This window comes from Anabas testudineus, chromosome 1, assembly GCF_900324465.2.
Source record: "Anabas testudineus chromosome 1, fAnaTes1.2, whole genome shotgun sequence".
NCBI classification, from domain to species: domain Eukaryota; kingdom Metazoa; phylum Chordata; class Actinopteri; order Anabantiformes; family Anabantidae; genus Anabas; species Anabas testudineus.
In genome coordinates this window covers 18,632,935-18,646,987 of record NC_046610.1, presented here as the reverse complement: position 1 = coordinate 18,646,987, position 14,053 = coordinate 18,632,935, and the positions used below count along the sequence as shown (strand labels likewise).

Below are 14,053 nucleotides of genomic sequence, written 5' to 3'. Positions count from 1 at the left end.
ATGTTAATGAAATGAACAACAGGTGAACTAGAGGGACAACAATGAGACAACCCCCAAAACATGAATTGTATTACAGGTGGAGGACACTGACATTTTTTCTCTCCTCATCTTTTCTGACAGTTTTATCACTAGTTTTGCATTTGGCTAGGGTCAGTGTCACTAATGGTAGAAGGTCCTTAACCCCTTGACAGGACCGGTATCTGCTCCTTTGTGCAAGGAGGAATAAGATGAGCGCTGTCAGAGCCCTACACTGGCAATGACCACTGGCAGGCCACTGGTGGGAATGTCTCTAACTAAACAATCAGAAAACAGACTTGCCTGAGGGCCGGATGTCCTCTTGTGGGCCCCGTACTCACCGTCCAGCACCATGGAGCTTGATTGGCATTTGCCCTAGAACACTAGAATTGTAATGTCTGCCACTGGGCCCCTGTGCTTTTCACAGATGAGAGCAGGTTCACGCTGAATACGTGACGGACATGCAAGTTCTGGAGAAGCCATGGAGGACGTTATGCTGCCTTTCATATCTTTTAGCATGACCTGTTTTGTGGTGGGTCAGTGATGGTCTGGGGAGGCATGTCAATGGAGGGATGCACAGACCTCTACAGGCTAAACAACAGACACAAGACAACAAGAACACCTCTGTGCCATTATGTTTTGTTCCATCCAATGCCCACAATGACTGTCTGGGAGCTCCGTGATGCCTTGGACAAGATCTGGGAGGAGATACCCATGGGTATCATCTGTCGTCTCATTAGGAACATGCCCCGGCATTGTCAGGCATACATACAAGCATGTGAAGGTCATACAAAGTACTGAGTACCATTTTGAGTTGCTGGAATTACATTTCAGTAAAATGGACTAACCTGCTGCATAATTTTTCGACTTTAATTTTCAGGGTGTATTTGAATTCAGCCCTCTGTAGACTGCAGAGTACTCAGTTGCAGGGAATTATTGGGTATCAAGCTCCTAATTGCTGTAAGGCAGGGCATAACACATGTTATGGGGCCAAGTTCTATTGGTAATAATGAGTTCTACTGTCTAATTAATAGTTTAAATCAATGTTATGTCTGCCTGTGATTATTCCCAGAATAGACCTCTGGTTGACCCCACAAAAGTGAAGAGCCCATTGAGGAGGAGGCATCACTGAGCATAGAGGAGATTAACCAATCCAGAACCATACCACTAATACTAAAGCGGCTTTTCAGATGGCTGCACGATGAAGACATTGTGATCCAAAATATCACAGGGTGCAGACAGGAACAGATGAAAGCTGACACTTCACCTATACCTAAATGTATTTAGTATGTTTTACTCATAACATGACTAAGAGGGATGATCAGATTGGAAATGTTGTCTTCCTTAAAATAAAGTGCCACTGTCTTTTGTCCTAAATGCCCCTGCTGTGCACCGTGCAACAAAAAAAGCATGCAGTTTATTTGTGATCGTTAATCTGAGCCTCACCCTCCAGTTTTTTCACAGTTTCATTTTGGGCGTGCGTTCATGTGTATTTACTTATTATAATAGCAACCTATAAAGATGTGCACAAGCATTGTTTATCATTAAAACCTTTTTTTTTTTTTTTTTTTTTGCTAAAAGGCTGGAACAGGAATAACGCCAAACTGCTGCTAAAATAAACAGAATAAATTGAAATAGAGGGAGAGCGTGTCCCTAAATGGTGTCCGTATTCTGACCCTGAATATTTCCGACAGTACCTGAAGGCAGCACGCCGTGCCCTCCCGCTGGGCGTGGCCCCGCCTGTCGGTCACCGTGGAGACCGTTCGGGCTGTTTATGGAAAACTCTGGAAGTTTCCACGAGGGAACAAAATGGTGGCAGCGCGTCGGTCGGACATCAGAGGACGGACCGAGAGCAGCACACCACCTGATCCACAGCCGTCTGCACACAGTCCCCGCATCTACTGAACAGGACACGGGACGGTCAACATGGGGAAAGACTACTACGAAATCCTGGGGATTAAGAAAGGAGCGTCGGAGGACGACATAAAGAAAGCGTATCGCAAACAGGCTCTGCGATATCACCCCGACAAAAACAAGTCACCGGGAGCCGAGGAGAAGTTCAAGGAGGTCGCTGAAGCTTACGACGTGTTGAGCGACCCAAAGAAAAAGGACGTGTACGACCGCTACGGTGAAGAAGGTGAGGTGCAGCAGCTGGATCACTTCAGAGTCGTGTTTAGAGCAGTTCGTCTGTATGTCAGCTTCCGACTCGGCTGAAACATTTGTGATAAGAAATAAAACCTAACGTCAGAGACATGCTGAGGTGTTAGCGGTACGAGCGTTTGTAATGGCGCTCTCCGCTCTCCTCTGCCCCGTCCTCCAGTCCAGGCTTGTTTCTGAGCCATTAAAAAAAAAAAAACACGAGCCTGGACAAACAGGAAAAGTCACATTGCATAAGTCTACAAGAGGTGTGTGATAAACTAACAGAGGAAAGATGGAAACCAGAGTTCAGTGGAGGAGCTGGAAGTTTCTGTTCGACGCTAGGAGGAGCTGACAGCTGGGATTAGCGCTGGCGTTCGGGGTTTTTAATAGCGCTGTCACCGCTGTCAGTCTTCATCATGGACACCCGACATATATTCTTAGTAGTTTTCTAACTTAGGACCGTTTTTTATTAAACATGCAGATGTTTGTACGGACTCTAAATTTATAAACGTTTTATAGAAACTTCAATCCAGGACAGCAGTCTAGCCTTTTCAACATGGCGCCTGGTGTGTTACCATGGTAACAGCATCATCTGTAGCAGCACAACACGTTTTCGCGGTGTCATCATGTAACATCTGTATTAATTTACATCAAACTCTTATCAAACAAACTGTCATCGTTTTTATGGCATCACTATAAAGCAGTCGGCGCTAGTTATGTCTGTGATTTATTAATACAAGTGTACTTTTTAATACTTGGGTCGAGTAGAGGACCTAACTAGTGACTACAAATATTAACTCATTGTTTCTCTCATCCAGGTCTGAAAGGTGGAGGTTCTGCAGGTGGTGGTCCTGGATCCTTCAGCTACAGCTTCCAAGGAGACCCTCATGTCATCTTTTCAGAGTTCTTTGGTGGACGCAACCCCTTCGAACAGTTCTTTGGTGCCCGCAACGGAGGCATGGATGAAGACATGGACACTGACGACCCTTTTGCCCGCTTTGGCATGGGGGGAGGTGGAATGGGTGGGTTCTCCCGCTCCTTCAGCTCTGGTATGGGAGGCATGGGCAGTCATAGTAGTGTAGTAAAGAAGCAGCAGGACCCAGCTGTAGTTCATGATCTCCGGGTGACCTTGGAAGAAGTGTTGTCAGGTTGCACAAAGAAAATGAAGATCTCTCGTAAAAGGCTGAACCCCGATGGGCGGACGACGAGGACAGAAGATAAAATCCTGGAGGTGCAGATAAAGAAGGGGTGGAAAGAGGGTACCAAAATCACGTTTCCTAAAGAGGGTGACGAGACTCCCACAAACATTCCAGCTGATGTCGTCTTTGTATTGAAGGACAAGCCACATCCTGTGTTCAAACGTGACGGTTCGGACATCATTTACACAGCCAAGATCTCACTCAGAGATGTAAGTATTATTCATAGTCTTTTATCATCCTCAGAAATGGTTGAAGAATATAATGAACAAGGTTCCTCTTATTACAGTTTAATTTTCTTAATGTTTTTGTTCTTTCTTCTATCCTATCAGGCATTGTGTGGTTGCACAGTTAACGCACCCACACTGGATGGCAGATCTCTGCCAGTGTCAACAACAGATATCGTGCAGCCAGGCATGAAGCGGCGCATTAGTGGTGAAGGGCTACCTTATCCCAAACGGCCTGATCGTCGAGGAGATCTGATAGTGGAGTACGAGGTCAAGTTTCCAGAAAGGCTCAGTCAGAGTGCCCGGGACACAATCGGTCAGGTCCTCCCAAGATCGTAAAGAAGTCAGAAGGACCTTCAGGACTTTAAAATGTGCAAGCTGCCAACTATTTGTCAGTCATCACATGGATGTTCATGTGGAGGTCAAAGTCACATTAGACAATGCACAGATCGCTCCATGCTTTAACCCAAGTGTAAATGGCACCATGGGTTATGCTCACAGTGAATGAGTAAAGCAAAGCATTTCACTGGCTACAATTTCAATATGACCAATATTTTTTGGTGCTTGCTTTACTAAGTAACATTATATTTTGATGAAAAGAAGAATATTATTGTATATTAAATATATGTGCTCTATTTTGTGGGAACTGTTTTGTTGTTGTTGTTTTGTTTTTTTTTAAGACATTTGCAATGTGAATGATTTACATTGTTCATATTTCAGATGAGATACTTGAGAAAAGGTTTCAGTACTAAGAAGCCACCCAGCCTTCCAAAGTTAAAGACTTGTGGTGTGTGTTTAAATGATCAGCATTGCAGATCACAGAGCAAAGAACACCACCTTTATATTCAAAAGACGGTGTTAGGGTGATGATGCTGATGTTAGAAACAAATGGCAGTCCTTGTTTTCAGCCATTGTTATTGAATAAACAATAAAGAAATGAAAAGTATCAGAGTGTTATCCAGCAGTATTTTGTCACTGTCCCATAATTAAATGGCAGGCTGTTGAAAGGGGAACTACATATTTATTTATATTTAGTACTGCCTCTGTTAACTAAGGCAGAATTATCACATTTATCAACACTGATTGAAAATAAATATGTAGTTGTATTATCTGGTTGTTTTGGTTTCAGAGGAAAGATACTAATGTTATTTAAAGTTAATTTCAGCTTTACTAAACATCATGTCATACCTTCATCTGTCATCTGTTAGTACATTTAGTCTACATGGATCCTTGCACATGTAACTGTGCCACAGGAAGTATCCTGTGGTACATCCAGTTTCCATCCTGTACAACAGGATGCAAACCCCTCATCAGCAGAAAGAATCAAAAAGTCCAGTTTGGAATTGGTAAAAAAATAAAAATAAAAGTATGAAAGTGACGGAGAACATGCGTATCAGCTGCTGAAGAGGAGACTGAAGACCTCAACACAAACACAGAGAAGTTCATCAGTATCATGAGCTGGATTTTCAGCGCAGAGTGAAAAGACGCAGTTAGGGAAAAAACAAAACGTTAGTTGAGGAGGGATGGTAAAACACGCAGGATCATGCCCATTCAGTGATGACACAAGCTGAACACAAACAAGCTGCTGCACAATCACATCTTTGTAGCTTCTCTAGATCTCCAAGTCTTTCGTGCTGCTGATTTCTTTTTTTTTTTTTCTCATATTGCTGGACAAATTTTTTCTTTTATAGAGTTTTTATCCTGGATAAAGAATGACATTTCTTCATATCGCCATGCTTTGTTGCTTCTCAGGTGGGTTTAGATGAATTTTACACCATAGGTATAAGATCACATTCGAATGTTTTACATGTAAATGGGATTTACTCATCAACCTAAATCAAACTAAATGTATAAGTAACCTTACTGTGTTCAGTATTCAGGTGTAAATCCATCACAGTATTAACTCAAACAATTCCTTAAATCTAAAATCCTTTAAATTCAATTAAATTGAATTAAATAATTTTTTTATTCGACCAAAAGTAATAACTAAAGCAATTCTGCTAAATTAAGCAAGACAGATATTGTTCTTTGCAACTGCCCCTGTTTTTACAATATTGTAGTAGTGGCTACAGAGTTTAGCATTTTGTACTACACATTAGGAGTTACTAAAGTTAGTATTCAAATATTAAAACAAGGACTGTATTGTAATGCAGTGGTTAAGACACACATCATATAACCACAACTGGCCTGACTACAGGCCTTTGTAAGTCATGCCTCTTCTCTTCCGGCAATTCCTGCCTTTATCTCGACAATCTCTACCGAGGCAACATGCCAACAAACAAGAACAGGGGAAAAACGTTTGGGTTTAATTATAGGACAGCACACAAAGAAAATAATGCATTTGCAGTCATTTGTTTTAATTAGATCTTTAACTTTGTTACAGTCGTGAATAAACACAAATTATTTTAACTAATACTTTGCAAGTCATATTGTTCTTGGCCATGTTGACTATGCTATTTAAATGTTCACAGTGTACTTTGGAAAAAGTTTGTGAACCCCAGCATTAGGTTTGCCAAACTGCATCTTGACATCTTGACAAGCGTTGCTTGGCACTGTACATTTTAGAAACTAAAATAAACTTTGGCAGTTTGCATGAGTCTAAATGAATAAGAGATGATTCCTGTGGTGGAAAGTCACTAAATCTAAGTCGGGCAGAATCTTGCTTTGTGTCTTTTACCAAACACAATTTCTAAAGTAGACGAGTGTCACTTGCACAGGTACTATGAAAGTGCATTTTTGCAGTAAATGCAAAGTGATCTTTGCATTAAGTTTCAGCCGAACCAGAGTGCCTCAAGGATGTTACTTAAAAAGGCTAACCTTTTTTTGTGACTGTTTTCAGTGAAAACGCTCTAAAAACCCACTGTACAGATGCTTTGTGATCATACCCGTTGGATATATTCATCTTTGTAGTGAGTTTGTAGTGACCAAATTAAAAGTAAAAATTGATGTAACACTTTTCGCTGGCCAGAGTGTGGCTCCCTGACTGTTAGTGTGTGCTGTTCACTAACAGGTTTGCTATGTCAGCTTAAAAGCCAATAATACAACAACAGTTGTGTTCACTGCCTCAAAAAGTTTTACATTTTTAAATCAGACACGTTGCATTGTCTGATAAGAACCAGACTGTTTAAGCTAAGTTAATAACTGACCTTCATGCTGAATTACTAGTGTTAAATAAAGTCAAATTCAATCTGACTACACAGTTTTACAGTAGTCAGTAGTTGTATAACCCCTTTGTTTTATACCACAGCTGTGTATTTGAAGGCCTCAGCGCTGCTGGAGGTGAGCGGCCATGTTGGAGGAGAAGTCTCCATCCTCTGCTCCGCCAGCTGGACCACAGACAGCAACTCCGAACACAACAACATGTACTTTTGTAAAGGAATCTGCTCCAGAGACAATATTCTCATTCAGACGGAGAGGGAGAGACAGGCTGTCAAACAAGGGCGGTACAGACTGGAGGTCGACAGAGGACACGGTGTCTTCAATGTGACCATAACGAGGCTGAAGAGGGCGGACGCAGGGAGGTACTGCTGCGGAGTAGAGAAAACCTTTAACGCTTTGCACCAGAATATCAGTCTCAAAGTCGTGAATGGTAAGTGTTTGGTGTCATGTTTTGTGTCCTGTCTTGTAAATACAACTGATTTGTATCCACAGGGTAAAGTCAACCACATAAATATGATGTGTAGATAAACTTTTCAAACATAATCAAAAACCTGGTGTTGCAATGACAAGACCACTGAAATGTTACTAAGCTGTAGTACAGTATATATACTGTAGGTCTAAATCTTATCATCATCTTTCATACTAGAGAAGTTGTAGTCTCATGGGAACACCCACACTCATTCTCAATCCTGCTCTCTCAAAGCTTCCACTGTTCCTCCCAGATCTCCTCCAGCCGCCACCACCACCACCGCCCACCAGACCGAAGCAGAGGCTTCTTCCCAAGGCAGCTTTCTGTCCAGCATAGAACCAGCGGCGTTAACGTCGCCTGCTACAGGGAAGACAACCAAGCAAGCGACAACCAACCTCACAGGTACTTATCTTACAGCCACTGTCAGCAGCCGTGCTCGTGTAGCAAGCTTCAAAACAGCAAATGAAGGATTTCACATGTGATAACTCAGCATAATGATACAGACTGGATCAGTCTGGTTAATAATTTGGTGTAAATTCAAATTTTTTTCTTTATTTAAAAAAATAACTTAATTTGTCAAATTAATATTTGAACATTTGCAAAAGGTCAGGTGGTTGAATATCATTGACATTTGTCGGGTAGTTGTGACAACTACAATGAAGTTAAAAGGCAACAGGAAATAAGTTTAGGTTTGTAAACGAGTCACAGCGTTTCCTTAGAATCTAGTTTCATTGTAGTGTGGCTACTAGAAGTGTTGTGTTTTGAGTCAAGTGTAAAACTTTCATGCCTATTTTTGTGAAAGCAAACTGGAAAAAACGTGTGACTGTCTTGCTCTTACATTAAACCACAGCTGAGGTGAACATGTTTCCACTTGAATGTGGGGGTACGTCAAAGTAAACTGGTAGAAGTATATGTTGAGAGGAAGTGGATAAACCTTTATATGGATCATGAACACACAGAACGCGGTTTTAGAACAGCTTTTTCCTGGCCACAGCGAGATGGATGGCAATTACAAAATGTACAATAACACTATGTGCAATGCCATGGGAAATACCTGAAATTCACTATTTTTATTATCTTATTTCTATTATTTATTTCTTTTTTTAAACGCAAATACATGACTGCTCTTCTTTGCAGATACCACAGTGGTCATCATTGTTTCCGTGAGCCTGGCTCTACTGGTGTGCGCCGTCATCCCTCTCATTTTCTACGGACACTGGAGGAGTAACGCGGGTGAGCTGACTCTTGTATAAAGGCATTCACACATGTACATTACAGACACACGGCTTTCACTTCACAGTGTGAACCAACGCAGAACGTAGACCTGTTCAAAAAGGTAAAATAATCTTGTTGGTTGCTTGTTTCGGAAGGTCAGAGCAGGCGGGAAGAAAACAAGGGTGAGGTGAGTGATCACTTTGTTAATTCCTCAGTTCCCATTCTGATTAAATGGTAATATCTAGGAATAAAAGATTATTGCTTGAAAAAAAATATTCCTAATAATAATCTTGATCAAAGGCTGATAACTCCTTTCACTCAGACTGCAGTGACACTACAGTCATTAGAACCAGATGCAGATCCAGAGACCAGCGCTCAGGACGCGTCCCAGTATGCTGGCATCTACCAGGCACTGGATCCCCAAAGTCTGGACTGAGCAGGTTCATCTCATGCTCTTCTCCCTAATTTAGACAAAATAAATAACATGTTTGCATATATTTCTGCGTGGGTTTCATTACTTCACATTTGATATATTTGTAAAAGTGTGCTGATAAAAGAAAACGAGATTTGCTTAAGAAACACTAGTGAAGGATGAGATGAGATGAGCACAGACATACACAGGCTGCTCATACTGTATGTACTGTATACAAACCCAATTGCCAGAAGAGTTGGGCCTTGTATTTGACAGATACGGCCTGTGTGCAGTCAAGAACAAGCAATGTTCTGCTTGTAAAGCTGTAACACTTAGTATCACAAGTTCCCAAATGATTACAACATGTAACTAGAATGAGAAGTGATGTAACTGTGGTAAACATGCCTCCCTCTCATTTTTTGAGTGTGTTTCAATCATCAAACACAAATTAAGTTGTTCTTTTTTGCACCTTTTCCAGACAAAGTTTTACATGAATTGACAAATCACAGATTTCAATTTATTCTGTATTTATAAAAAAGTGCATTCATCATTGTATATGTTTATATGCATATAAATGATCAGTAAGATGTTTGTGAAGATTCTCACTCGTCATGTTTATCCCAGAATTGTTGAAAAGTACAACTGGACTTGTTCTTCAAGATGTTTCACCTTCCACCCAGAGGGCTTCATCCGTTCTAAACTGGTGTGAAGCCACATGCACAAGCCTGTTGAATTGGTTGTTGACTCTGACTAACTAAATTTCCAGAGATACTGTTACGGAAGAGTGACGTCAGAGAGAAGAAATACGCAGGCAGCCCCTCCACAGCCTACACTTTTAACACCTCTCCCCCCAGTGGTGGATCCAGACAGAAACAATGTGCTCACAGCTTGTGTTGAAGATCGTGTTGTGTTGTGTTGTGTTGGCTCCGTGTAGAGTAACAAAATGCACCTCAACACTAAATGTACAGTTTCTATTCAATGTCTTTCATTCCTGTGTAAATCAAATCACCTTTCACTGGACTAAGCTAAATCAACTAGCTCCTGGTCATAACTAATATTTAACCCACCGACATGAGAGCTACCTGTCGACCTGACAACGATTTCACAAAAACATTGAGTGATAAATGTGACATTGAACTTGATTTCTCCCACTTTGGAACAGCAAAAACAAAATACACATTTAACACCAGCACCTTTTCAGCTAAGATGGCAAATTTAAAAGAAACGGTTGCTTAATTACAGCAGGTAAATCTTTTGGAGTTTATTGGTGCTACCCACCTACATTAGCTCTGTTCATTGGCTCTATTAACCTCTAAGTGCGTCTGTCTGCTGTAGGGGCTGATCAGGAAGTGTTTGGCAAGTAGTGTGACACTTTCAGAGAAAACAAAGGTCTGTGGCTAAAACAGTATGTCATGATGAATGATGGGTGTTAAACAGCCACGTGATACATTGTAAGTCTAAAAATATCTCTTGCAGCTTATTTTAAACATCTATGTCATCTATGTACTTGTCATTAAGTGATCAGTGATTAGATCAGTGATATTATCTGGAATTCCTGCTTTACTGTACTGCAAAATACTGAAATCACATAAAGATACAACAGCACTGAAACTAAGCGTAGGCATGTGAAGTCAGTTTCTCTTCTCCTGGGTTGATATACGCTACCCTACAGCCCCTGTCTTCCGCTCTTATACAGTCAAAACCACATGGAAGAAGTAAGATAGTTGAGGAGTTGTATAAAGGCTAATGCCTTTGCAGACGGTTACACAGCAGTAGCAGAAGATAAAACACGTACAGTAACCACGGTTAGGGTTTTTAAAAGAGCAGTGGTTAAATCGATATAGAGAGCCCAGGTGGACTGTTCAGAGTGAAAAACAACTGCTGATCTGGACCTTCATTATGAAGATCATTACTATTTTCTATTGTTTTTTGTATGGTAAGTGTCTTCCTAAACATTTCATTTTCAAACATTTTTAAACATGTGATTTTTAAACTGTTGTCATTATCTGCAGCTACATGGACAGCGGCAGACAACATATATGTAGTGGGAGTCGAGAGGGAAGAAGTCACGTTCAGGTCCACACACAAACTGGCCTGGAAAAATGACAAATACTTCTGCAGGGATCCGTGTAAAGGCAGCGAAGATATACTGGTCACTGTAAAATATGGGGAAACAGTGCAGTCAGGGAGGATAACGCTAGTAGACTGGAGGAATGGCACGATCACTGTGAGCATCAGTCAAGTCCAGCTGTCAGACGCAGGGACATACTGGTGTGGAGTGGACAGACCTGGTTTAGATACATTCACTGCAGTTACCCTGACTGTAAAGAAAAGTAAAGGTAATGTATACGTATATCATCACATCACAGCGTTATGCTGTGCTATCTATTTATCTATTTACTCAATTTCACTTCTGTCTCACTTTGCACTCATTTTCCCATTAGTGGTGAAAGTTTACTACTGTAAGAACATTTAGTCGACACTGTACTATATTGTTTTCAAATACTTTTTCTTCATTATGTGCATTTTCTGGTATTAAAATTTAATTTAGAGGTGAATTTATTTATTTTTACCTTCTACTTTGGCTAAATTAAATTTTTGTTTAAATGTCCTGGTATTTCAGTTTTCTGCCATCTAACTAAAAACAAAAACAAACAAAATCACTGATGAAAACTAACTGATGATACTATTAAAATAAACAAGGCATAACGAGGGAAAAATTACCAATATTTCACACAAAGTAAAGTAAAAGAAATTATTACAATAAATACATTTGTATATCATAAATGTGGAGACTAAACAACCAAACTAACCCAGCGTTAACAATTTAATAATCCCATATAATACATATACTATCACTAAGAGGAAGTGAAAATTTAGGTGTATAGAAGGATTTTTACATGTTCGAGTGTACTTCTACATGTTTGTATTAGTTCTTTTACTTGAGGACATCTTCCATCTCTGTTGCCCACACAGAGGCTGCAACTGTCCCTCCTGGTGTTTCTCCCAAACGGACAACTCGGAAAATCCTCCGTGCAACACAACTAATATCTGAAATGGACACCAGTGGGCCTTCGTACGTTTCAACAAGTAGGAGGAAGATACAGTTTTATATTAATAGAGTTTAGATCCCAGATTGCTAAACGTACTGACAGTGATATTTCCTCTCGCCTTACAGCTTCAAACAGCACAGAGAGAGCAGGAGGGAACTCCAGCTCCGGTGAGTTTCTCTCTGATCATTTGTCTCAGCCACCGACTGATGCTTCATGTGCACGTGAAAACTGTCACGTTGTCTGCTTTGGTTGGGTCAGGTACTGTGTTGTACGCCAGTGTTGGGGCCGTTTCCATCCTCATCCTTTTGGTGTTGGCAACGACCCTCAGCAGATGCAGAAAGATCTCGAAAGCTCAACCACGGGTTTGCTCCAGCAGCGACAGAGAGGTACGAGACAGTGGAGAATATCAGGCTGTGTCCTCACAGCACAGCACGGCACCTTTCTACCCAGAGAAATGTGACGATTGTGGCGACAGTGATTTAACGACAAAGTTTCTTTTCCTGCTTTCAGAGGTCAACATAGAGTATGAAGAGGGGTTTTCCAAATCCACATTGCTCTTGCAGTGTTTACGTAGGAAAGCTTTAAAACCACAGTTACTGTGCTACAGAAATCTTGTATTGAAATATATTGAATTATATTGAACTATCCTGCATGAAATAGTTTGACATTTTGGGATAGACTGTTTTCATCATCTTCTTGTTGACAGTCACATGAGATGATCAGACATTAACTGAGTTTACAAACATCTAGCTATCAGCGTAGCCATAATCTGCTGAGTGCGGCTCCACGACCTCCCTCATAAAAAACTAATCTTTTTGTTTAACACTTTGGATTTTTTATGGCTTGAGGCAACGTTCGAGATACTCTACATGGCTTTTGTTCCTGTTGGACTGGGCCAAGTTAGCTGTTGCCCCCTGCTTTTTGCTAAGCTAATTAGCCGCTAATAGTAACATTTTCTGTGTTGAGTATAAAATATTTAATTACACACAAAACATTCTGCTATTTTATAGATCAGAAAACCATGGACATCCTGTTATTCTGAGTTGATTTAACACACTAACACAAGCGTAGTGAACATACAAGAGTTTGTTTTTCAACAGGTCGACGGTGATGACGTTGACAAAGAAACATCTCCTGAGGGGACTTCTTGTGCTCTGCTCTCCAACCTGGACCCACCAACATCTGCAGCAACACCAGCTGATAACGCGCCCTCTCACATCTATGAAAACATAGACTTGCGTGGAGGCAAGACAGATTCAAGACAGTCAGCTGCGAATGTCCAACGCGACCACGGCATCACCTCTAGGATCTACATCAAGCCTCTGCCACCCACAGTACCTGAGTGAATGGAAAACACACACATAAACCTACACACACACATAACCTGTGACAGGAAGACAGGCTCAGACACCAACTCCACACCCTGCTGTGATTTATCTGCATCGAAGCCCAGATTTGGATTTATCAGGAACAGTCTGAGCTACAGCCAGCTACAATATAAGCTACATCTATTTTTGACTTTAAACTACTCTTTTTTCAAGATATGCTGCGGACACATAACTTTCTTTCTTATCTTATAACTATATTTTCATATTTTCTGTACTCAGATCATCTTGGCTTTGTCAGACAATGTAATACAGACATGTTCATGCCTTTTTCAGGGTGCGTATATATTAAAATGTGGGTTTGAGTATTGTGTTTTAATCTTTAATAAAATGTATTTGTGTGTGTGTGTGTGTGAATAAATATACATTTTTGGCTGATGCCTCTTTGTGTATTGAAATGAAGGTTTAGAGCTTGGCGACATCTAGTGGTCACATCAAACGACAAACTCTGTGTCAGACTGACCTGATGAGAATTTCCTAACTGTGAAGCATATTGCCAATCTACATAATTTTGAGATAATACCACAGAGACACTGAATTTACAATGAGTTGAAGCATGATTAGGAATTAGTGAAATTTATGAGTGGATACAATTTGGGAGGCAGTTGACTAATGACAGAAGTGATGGAAAGTGAAAGATAAAGTTGTTTAACTTCCTTATTCACTTTTAGTGAATAATAATTACACACAGTTAGTGTGTAATTATTATCTTTGATCACAGCAGACATGCTAGCACACCCTGGCCCATGGATCAGATTTGGTTGCACTCTTTTCAACTCCAAG

The 14,053-nt window shown here is 40.7% G+C and overlaps 3 protein-coding genes across 5 annotated transcripts; all 3 read left to right on the top strand.

Moving 5' to 3' along the window:
* The first annotated feature begins 337 nt into the window (after window positions 1-337).
* Window positions 338-4,523, top strand: dnajb1b (DnaJ heat shock protein family (Hsp40) member B1b). The gene is made up of 3 exons (XM_026360702.1): window positions 338-2,152; window positions 2,973-3,562; window positions 3,683-4,523. The coding sequence occupies exons 1-3, from the start codon at window positions 1,942-1,944 to the stop codon at window positions 3,914-3,916; spliced, it is 1,035 nt and encodes a 344-aa protein (XP_026216487.1). The 5' UTR covers window positions 338-1,941; the 3' UTR covers window positions 3,917-4,523.
* A 659-nt stretch (window positions 4,524-5,182) lies between these two features.
* LOC113162321 (CMRF35-like molecule 5) lies at window positions 5,183-8,979 on the top strand. Of its 3 annotated transcripts, none has more exons than XM_026360390.1 (6): window positions 5,183-5,329; window positions 6,825-7,166; window positions 7,440-7,607; window positions 8,343-8,438; window positions 8,576-8,607; window positions 8,743-8,979. In XM_026360390.1, exons 1-6 carry the CDS (start codon window positions 5,290-5,292, stop codon window positions 8,854-8,856), a joined length of 792 nt encoding a protein of 263 aa, XP_026216175.1. In that variant the 5' UTR covers window positions 5,183-5,289; the 3' UTR covers window positions 8,857-8,979. The 3 variants fall into 3 exon arrangements, with proteins under 3 accessions (XP_026216175.1, XP_026216174.1, XP_026216176.1); XM_026360389.1 differs by having other exon boundaries at window positions 8,573-8,607; XM_026360391.1 differs by having other exon boundaries at window positions 8,581-8,607; window positions 8,743-8,838.
* A 1,547-nt stretch (window positions 8,980-10,526) lies between these two features.
* LOC113161417 (CMRF35-like molecule 5) lies at window positions 10,527-13,644 on the top strand. Its single transcript, XM_026358991.1, has 6 exons — window positions 10,527-10,768; window positions 10,845-11,171; window positions 11,809-11,922; window positions 12,011-12,052; window positions 12,144-12,271; window positions 12,986-13,644. The coding sequence occupies exons 1-6, from the start codon at window positions 10,732-10,734 to the stop codon at window positions 13,229-13,231; spliced, it is 894 nt and encodes a 297-aa protein (XP_026214776.1). The 5' UTR covers window positions 10,527-10,731; the 3' UTR covers window positions 13,232-13,644.
* The last annotated feature ends 409 nt before the right edge of the window (window positions 13,645-14,053 follow it).

Excerpts from the sequence above, each read along its gene's own strand:
- dnajb1b (XM_026360702.1), top strand. The coding sequence starts at position 1,942 with ATGGGGAAAGACTACTACGAAATCCTGGGGATTAAGAAAGGAGCGTCG. Across the intron at positions 2,153-2,972 it reads CGACCGCTACGGTGAAGAAG|GTCTGAAAGGTGGAGGTTCT; the intron begins GTGAGGTGCAGC and ends TCTCTCATCCAG. Across the intron at positions 3,563-3,682 it reads CCAAGATCTCACTCAGAGAT|GCATTGTGTGGTTGCACAGT; the intron begins GTAAGTATTATT and ends CTATCCTATCAG.
- LOC113162321 (XM_026360389.1), top strand. The coding sequence starts at position 5,290 with ATGACATTTCTTCATATCGCCATGCTTTGTTGCTTCTCAG. Across the intron at positions 7,167-7,439 it reads CAGTCTCAAAGTCGTGAATG|CTTCCACTGTTCCTCCCAGA; the intron begins GTAAGTGTTTGG and ends GCTCTCTCAAAG. Across the intron at positions 8,439-8,572 it reads ACACTGGAGGAGTAACGCGG|AAGGTCAGAGCAGGCGGGAA; the intron begins GTGAGCTGACTC and ends TGCTTGTTTCGG.
- LOC113161417 (XM_026358991.1), top strand. The coding sequence starts at position 10,732 with ATGAAGATCATTACTATTTTCTATTGTTTTTTGTATG. Across the intron at positions 10,769-10,844 it reads TTTCTATTGTTTTTTGTATG|CTACATGGACAGCGGCAGAC; the intron begins GTAAGTGTCTTC and ends CATTATCTGCAG. Across the intron at positions 12,053-12,143 it reads AGGAGGGAACTCCAGCTCCG|GTACTGTGTTGTACGCCAGT; the intron begins GTGAGTTTCTCT and ends TGGTTGGGTCAG.